Source organism: Rhipicephalus sanguineus, chromosome 6 (genome assembly GCF_013339695.2).
Source record: "Rhipicephalus sanguineus isolate Rsan-2018 chromosome 6, BIME_Rsan_1.4, whole genome shotgun sequence".
NCBI classification, from domain to species: Eukaryota; Metazoa; Arthropoda; class Arachnida; order Ixodida; family Ixodidae; genus Rhipicephalus; species Rhipicephalus sanguineus.
This window is the reverse complement of record NC_051181.1, coordinates 124519287-124527353: the sequence shown is the minus strand read 5'-3', so window position 1 is coordinate 124527353 and position 8067 is coordinate 124519287. Positions and strand designations below refer to the sequence as shown.

At 46.5% G+C, this 8067-nt stretch overlaps 1 protein-coding gene across 1 annotated transcript; it reads right to left on the bottom strand.

The window, feature by feature from the left end:
- Window positions 1-363: 363 nt before the first annotated feature.
- On the bottom strand, window positions 364-6868 carry LOC119397514 (uncharacterized). The gene is made up of 3 exons (XM_037664940.2): window positions 6850-6868; window positions 1801-2589; window positions 364-922 (listed from the first exon to the last, which is right to left on the bottom strand). The coding sequence occupies exons 1-3, from the start codon at window positions 6866-6868 to the stop codon at window positions 402-404; spliced, it is 1329 nt and encodes a 442-aa protein (XP_037520868.1). The 3' UTR covers window positions 364-401.
- Window positions 6869-8067: the final 1199 nt, after the last annotated feature.

Below are 8067 nucleotides of genomic sequence, written 5' to 3'. Positions count from 1 at the left end.
AATGTTGACGGCAAAACACAGTTGGTGTAAAATAAACACGAAAACGTCGATTCTGCAAGGGGTAACGCAAAGAAAACTGTTCAACGTTGAACAGTTGCCAACGCGGGAGAATTGCGAAAACAAACATAATAAACAAGCCTTCCTTGCTTTATTTTTCTATGCTAGTGAAATCATATGTAAAGATGAAAATACAGGCGCACATCTTCATAAACTTTGACGTAATTATCAGGTATCATTGTCTACTTAATGAGGAAATACTACACACCTTAATCGTGGGTGTAAAGTTTCGGATGAACTACAGAAAAAAAAGGAAGAGTTCCTTATAGCTTTTCTTTCTACCTTTGTGAAATCAGCCGTAAAGAAAGAAAACATAAATGCGTATCTTTACAACCTTTGACGGTTTAGTAGATATAAGGTATCATCCTGAACTTGACGATGGCACAGTACTGCTTCCATTTCTGACCGTACTTCTTGGCACACAGGTCTTCGAAGCGGTACGTCTCGTACACCAAGATGCACGCGTGTAAAATGGTGCTCAAGTAGGGCACCACGCTTTTTCCTCCCGCCGGTAGCGCCCAGCAGAGGTGAATGAGGATCTCGAGTACGTAGTCGGGCCGGCGGCAAATCGACCAGAATCCCGACAGCGGCAGCAGGTCTGCCGTTTCGTGGCCGGCGTGGTCGCAGTACGATGCCCTGATCACTTTTGCCGGAGATTGCCAGAGGACGCAGTCACCCTGAGTATCCTTGAGCAGCTGCTTCTGGTAGCCGCACCCGGAATGCAGCAGGCTCAGAACAAGTCCTAGGATCGCAACAAAGATGGCCAGTACTGGGCTCATGTCTGGGCAGTGTTCCACCATGTAGAAGTTCGGAATTGCGTATATCGGGCCCATGAAGGCCATGAAACCGAACGATAAGTAGTATCCTGCGTAGACAGAAATGAAAGGAATCACAAAAACCGTGTAAGGGTCAGGTGAAAACGATTTTTCTATAACTGGAACCCGCGCTTACATTTGAGAGAGCTTTGATGTTCGTACCTGGTGAAGCAATGAAACTGAGAAATTTGTAGCCATAAGATGGAATTATCTCGCACAGGACAGAGCAAATCGGGGATCATTGGCAGATATCTTGACATGAAAATAGCTCATGATGATAAGGATGACGACGATGACGACCTCGTGAAGAGGGAGATTGCGATCCGAGCTGATTTTATCAATCTCAGGCTCCACCTTTTAGTTTGGCACGCGTTGTACATTGAGTATCTCTTAGGAAAGTACTCGTGCCACTGGAACCCAATGTCCACGACATGCGTTGGCATTCTACAGCCTCCGAAGTACTATAATGAAATTTATACCAGTGTTTTAATGCAAGATATCCCTCTTCTCACTTTCGCCTTTGTCGGCTAGTACTTTTATACTATATGCCACTTCCGTTCTTGCTCCAGTACAACTTCTGGACAACTTTGATAACAAGGCTATGGCGCGGGAACTCAAAATGCGGGACAAAGGCAACCATCCTGATGCCCTCGCTCCTGCTTGCTTCCTTTGGTATATGGGTCTCGAATAAATGGTGTGAGGCAACGTACTACATGCTACATTGCCTTGATCCGGGAGGTGTTCGTTATCCTATCAAACCACGAGCTTTAGCCGAGGCTTCAGCAGAACTTACGAACTTTAACAGACAAGTCTATAGCGACGACTGATATGCAAGGGCTGGGTTGCTCTGTTCTAGATTTCCATTTCTTTGCCACAGCTTTGTAACATACGTGAAACTGCAAGACACCCACACAGTGTTGTCACTCACCCGACCTGTCCACTACGACGTCCGCGAACTGCACGTAACGATCCTCGCGCCAGAAGAACTTAGCCGCGTGCGCAGTCTGCAGGAAGGACGTGGCCGCCATCGCCCAGCTCCAACCCGCCGTCTCGACCCGTGCCTTCCAGCAGATCAACACGAGCAGCTGCCACAGCATCATGCCGAAGCGGCTGTTCGTCCACAGCTTGACGTCGAACCTCTTGCCGATGCGAGGGTACAGCTCGAGTCCCCAGAAGAAGTCATACACGACGTTTCCGGAAGAACCGTGTTCCCCCGGAGAAGGGCTGGTCAGTCCCTTCACGTACAGCAAGGTCGAAGCGGCGAATCCCACGATGACGAGAACCGCGACCAGGGACGGTATGCTCCTGTAGATGGCGTACCCCGGCAAGTCCTTCTCGAGCAGGAAGTATCCAGCGATCAACAAAGACAAAACGTAGTACGTGAATCCGGAGTTCCGGTAGACGGGCCTGAATCCCGAGGACGTCGGTGGTCCGCGGTACGCCTTGCCGTCCAGAAGCTGGATCGATAGGGCACTGTAGAGGGTGAAGGCGACCGCGAACGTCCAGGCCTCCAACGTGCCGAAGCCATGGCACGTGCAGGCTTTGTAAACGAACTGGCCGAATCCAGACTTGAAGGCGAGGGAGGGTGACGACTTGAGCGTGATGGCGAAGGAGACGGCGCACATGAGCGTAATGGGCAAGCCCAGGATCAGAAAGAGCGGTGCCACTGTGGACCAGAAGAAACTTGGCGGCTGTGCTTTAGTCACCGTACTCGTACCTGGGAGGATAGAGGTGTTAAATAGCAATGAACAGTGACAGAAAGTTATTTTTATGTAATATGTAATTGTAACGTTGGCGTCATGAATGGTCTGCCTTTCATTTTCGTATTCCAATAGGCGCTGTTAGTGGCATTGCTAATTTTATCTTTTGTTTATTGATTTATTAAGGCGAAAGCCTTAGAAGCCTCATCAAACGTGAAAATTGACCGTCGGCGTCGGCGTAAACACGAGTGATGCAAAAAATCACCATCACGCGATGACGTCACCATATGACGTCATCACAACGTCAAAGATGGCCAAAATTTCTAACGTCATCATGACGTCACTAAACGTCTCATAACGACGTCATCACATGACATCGTCTCTCGGTCAAAGGTGGGGCCGATCACGGAGGCAGTGCAAAACCAAGTGAGGTGTGGAAAGCTTGCAATGCCTCCTATCAGGGAGGCAGTGTAAAGCCACGCTAGGTGGAGAAAGGTTTAGAAGGGGGACGGGGGAGGATCGGTATATCGACTGAGGTGAAAAAGAAGAATGCTTTCGCCTTCAAGTCGTCTTAGGCGAATGCATAAGGGACCTTGTGAATTTTTATGCACGAGTACGAATTTTATGCTAACCTGGGATTCTGAAAAACCAAAGTTAGAGCAACTACTAGCATTTAAATGTGCCTACCCCGAAAGAGAACTGGGCCGACTGACTTTTGTTTTCATATCAAATTTGTGTATCATGAACAACATAGCTGACCCGCTGCAAATCTTTCGGTCACTTCTGGTATAGTTTGCTGCGCGCCCTCAGAATTGCGATTCAATGTTTAACAATATATTGTTAGCCACATTAAAGGTACACCTTTAATGTGGCTAGTACCCTCTAGAACCACGACATGAGCGCTGAGCAGTCATATAGGAGCACTTCACGCAAATACAATCGATGAACGCCTAGCGTTCAACGTGGTTCATGGGAACCTATAGTCCCGCTAACAGTGTCGCAGAAAACTGGATTGTAATTCTGCTGTAAGCTGCACTGTATAGTCGGCCCCAGTGGATGGACTGGTCTCTTAAACAGTGTACAGTGAAACCTCGGCGATACGATCACAGCTCATACGAATTTCGGGCTGATACGAATATTTCGTTGGTCCCGGCCAAGGCCTAATGGCCTCTATGTAATGGAGTACGGTTGTTGCGAACGAGTTTTCACCCAGCGACGTTTGATACGAACGTTCGCTACCACCCAGGTTCGAAGAGGTGCTGTCCGCGCTGTCGCGGAAGACGCGCCAAGCACGTGCGAGCGCGGGAACGCAAGCGTGGGCATGCGCGCCACACCGCCAAATCGTCAGAATCACGGTGTAAGAAAAACACTTTTCTTGCGGTCAGAATAAACCTTCAGAGACGCATCACGGCCTCCGAGTGTCGCGGGTCACAACGCACCTGGTTCATTAATTAAATGCGCGTGTACTGGCCGTATATTTACGAGTGCTGGTATGATTGCCCATATCCAAAAACTTAACTGACAATCATTCAGAATTCTTCCTGACCTTGCCGCAGCCCTGACAAACAATAAAGGAAAATGTACGCCAGCTTTCTTTTGTCGTTTGCTAATTTGCCATGCTATCTGGTGATACGAATTTCGGATGATAAGAATATTTTTGGTGGTCCCGTGAGATTCGTATCCCCGAGGTTTCACTGTAGTCCAATGTCCTGTCTGCAAGACGGGATGGTGTACTTTTCCACAAACCCGCTCGCTTACGTATTTTTCATACTCAAACATGCTGTTGTAGTTTCGTATAGAGTGACACTCGTATCACCTTCGGCGTGCTGCCCCTATGGTATGACACACTGTGTTCCTGCCGAGTGGCAGTTGCCAAACTCGCAAGCTTATATAAGAGGTCCTTATCTATGTGCTAGGCATACGTAGACGTCTGTAGCTATTATCCACCTGATTTTAAACAACCTGACCGTAGTAGTATCCTGGATGCGCTCAGTGCTCCGAAGCTCCGCAAGCCCAAGTGCATTGACCACCCTTTCGTACACTTCATAGGCGTCACAAATACCTTGCGATTGCAAGAATAAATGGTGCGCTTCCTTGTAACGACTGACCTCTGCGACGACTACGTAGCTGAGCGTGTTTCCGATTTGACTGTGTCGCTGTACCCGTCCCTTATAGTTATTTTCTCTCTCTCTTTCTCTGTCCCTTTAAATTTTAACCTCCCTTTCTACCTTCACCGAGGAAGTGTAGCAAGCCGGATATACCTAGTATGGAAAACCTCTTTCTTCGTTTCCAGGGGCGTACGAATAGCACATTTTGGGACTTAATCAAATGCAAATCGAATAGTTGCAGAAGGAAAGCGAATCAACTACTGAATATTTTCCGAATGATTTTCGAACATTTATCGCTCCTGGTATCGAATTCCAGGGGACATCAGAAAGCTTTGGACGTATTAGTGCAAATTACGAGCACGTCTTAATACCAGTACGAAGGAACCGTTTAGAAGAATGAACTAAGCAATCAACAAAGAGATCTTCAAAGCAGATCCTTGGCACGGCTGTTCAGTGGGCCCGTGAGGTCGCCGGAAGGCTCGGCTTAGAGGGGCTTTAGGCTTGCCGGTCCCTACGTGGGACTGAGCCGGGTGCGCGACCCAGTCGCGTTCCGCAGGACCTAATAAAGTTGTTTTCAATTCAATTCAATCTTCAAAGACTGCGCGGTCATTTATTACTATATAAAATTTAGAAAGGCAGCCCCTTTGCCTAATCATCACAATGTATACCTTCGCGACCAAATGAGAAATGCCTGCCATCTGCGGTGATGGTAAAGCAAATAAAAAACTAATAACAATAAAATAAAAATAAAAATTCTAGTTCGAATGGCCGTGGCAGATGGCGCCAGGTGTACAAAGTATGCTGTCAGTTGAACGTATTCACTTTTTTTTTCGACGAGAGGACACAGGTGCTGTACTTATAAACAGTAACAAACCGTAACCACTACCGGATGATGTATCTGAATAAAATTTCGTTGCGAGTGATCGCGTTTAGCCAGGAAAATGTGGCTGTCAGAGAGGCTGTGCGCGCTAAATAGGATTCCATGTCAGCTCCATGTGCATCAAAAGCGATTGGGATTTAACTCTAATTTCGTGTTTGATTGTGTACAGTGCACCGCGCACCATGCATTCGAAAACTATCCGAAGAATACTCTCATGTGGACTATTCCAAGAACCGACAAACAGCACAATACTCGATACGCACACGCCTCTTTTTTTTTTTCTTTCGCTTTCCCTCTTCTTCTCCAGAAAGCACCTCCGAAGAAATGCATTCATATAGGTTTCGTCAGTCTGTTGTCCACGTCAAAAGCGCTTATGAAAAAAACACAATCAGTGTCAAAAGTTTACGGGTAGCGGAATCTGAGAAAAAAAGCGCTATATTTCGTCGCAGGTTTTGTCACGCAGCTTGTATGCACATATTTCTAATGCACATCTTGTTCTACTCCACGCAATCAGCGTCGTGTTTTCGACTATTTCGCGGAACCTGCATACTGAAATATTTTGACCGTGACCTATAGCACAACTGTCTTGGCGGGAAAATGTCGTTACGTGTAACCCTGCCGCAGAGGCTGTTCCATCCAGAATATTGAAATATTGTGGATATTTTTTGTGATTGTCCGGCATACTACTGCGAAGTCACTACCTCTGGAACTACTATATTCACTTCTACAAAGGAGCGTACCGAGTAAGCTATATAAACGTAAGCCTACAGAAATGCAGCGTAACAGTATGCGCAAGAATAACGAACACTAGTAACACAAGAGCAACGTTCAAGAGTCTGGACTGTATGTAGCCACAAGGAGGATACAAGCCATTGGAAAACAAGGACCAATCGACATGAGACACGGAGGCAGCACTCATGCAGCATATGGAGAAAGGGAAAAGATGGTGGACAGGCACGAGTAAAAATCTAGGGACTTTAGGCGCGAGTGTAGAGGCCCAGCATTTCGAGAATAACAAATATACAAGAACAGCAAGCAGATGATTTTATGTATACGCAATATTCGCTCGCGAATTTTCGCCACGACCAACGAGTGAGTTTAATACACTTTTCCTTTGTACTAAGTATTTGTATACGTATCTTCGGAGCTCATTATTGTTTTAAGGTAGAGGGCCCTAATTTCGCCTTGTGGTACTTGATTTTTCAGACTGGGGCGTTAAACACCAGATATTATTGATTTTTCAGTGCCATTTGCACATTTACCACCATGTATAGTGCGATTTCACTTACCTTCGGCGGATCCCGCCATGTTGTTTAGCTCTGAAACGTTTCCGAACACTCCAAGAGTACGGGACAAACTTCTGGGACGTACGTTATTTTTGGTCTATTTTTCGTAAGGAGTATAGACACGCAGTACGCGAGCTGAGCTAAAATGTAAGTCGCCAAGGAACAGACACAGACACATGAACAAATACAGAACACCGCAGCGCGCCTTTGCGGAACCGACAGAATACCGCGTTCGAGCTTATTATGGGAACTGCACTGGGCACATTGTAAACGTTCCACTCTGGCGCCGCTTGACAAAAGCTGACGCGAACGAGAGAAAGAACGTGACGAATGTTGCGACGGTGCGCCCACCAAAGCAACAGCTGCGTTGTCTGATGCGCGGTTTATGAAGGCAGTATACAGCTGCGAGGTTTGGGAGAAACGAAACGATTAAAATTTGATGAGGCATCAAACAATACAAAAAGTTGATTGGAATCCAGACACATCAACAAAAGAGATGGGTCAGAGATCTGTCTATGGGGATATTAAATAAAGCAGCAGTACCATACAGATATTGAAACTGTTGCAGTTTCAATACTGAGGGATAGATGTAGCCTACGTACAACGATGAGGTATGACTCCTGACGATATTGAGAATAACACAATCTAGCATTTCTAAATTGTATTTCTATCGATCGTCTAAAGCTTTTTTATATCAAAGAGCATGCAGACGATTACACTATTTAAATCGGCACTAATCATCTCATCGATGTTTACACCCAGCTGTAGAAGTTAAGGCGTACAAGAAATAGAGACGTTAGGTTAATGAAACCATTTATTAAACGTGCACGCTCTTTATTTTCAAAGTTTAGAAAGCCAGATAAGAGGGGCAGGGCCGGGGGTGGGGCGCAGTTGCGATCCGGAAGGTTCAGCGTGTGTTGGAAAGTTCAGCCCATATAGTCAATTCAAGGGAAACAGCGTTGCTTCTACAGATGGGAACAAACGCCAAACAAAGCAACGTGGGCAAACGCTCTCTTGTTTTGTTTTTTTTTGTCCTTGTTTGACGAAGTTCCGCTGTTACCCTTCGAATCATGCAGAGTTAACTAACTCAATGTTTCACGTGACTATATATAACTACTTCCTTCAGGGCCAACACCCCCCCCCCCCCCGCTCCCTCTTGAAGGACCTCTGCGCAATATACACGTCGCTACGGATCAGTGCGCCCGCTGCAAGCGCACTATA

What these genes read in the sequence shown, in the direction of transcription:
- LOC119397514 (XM_037664940.2), bottom strand. An exon ending in CGTCGTAGTGGACAGGTCGG is followed by an intron (nt 923 to 1,800) that starts GTGAGTGACAAC and finishes CTGTCTACGCAG; the next exon opens with GATACTACTTATCGTTCGGT.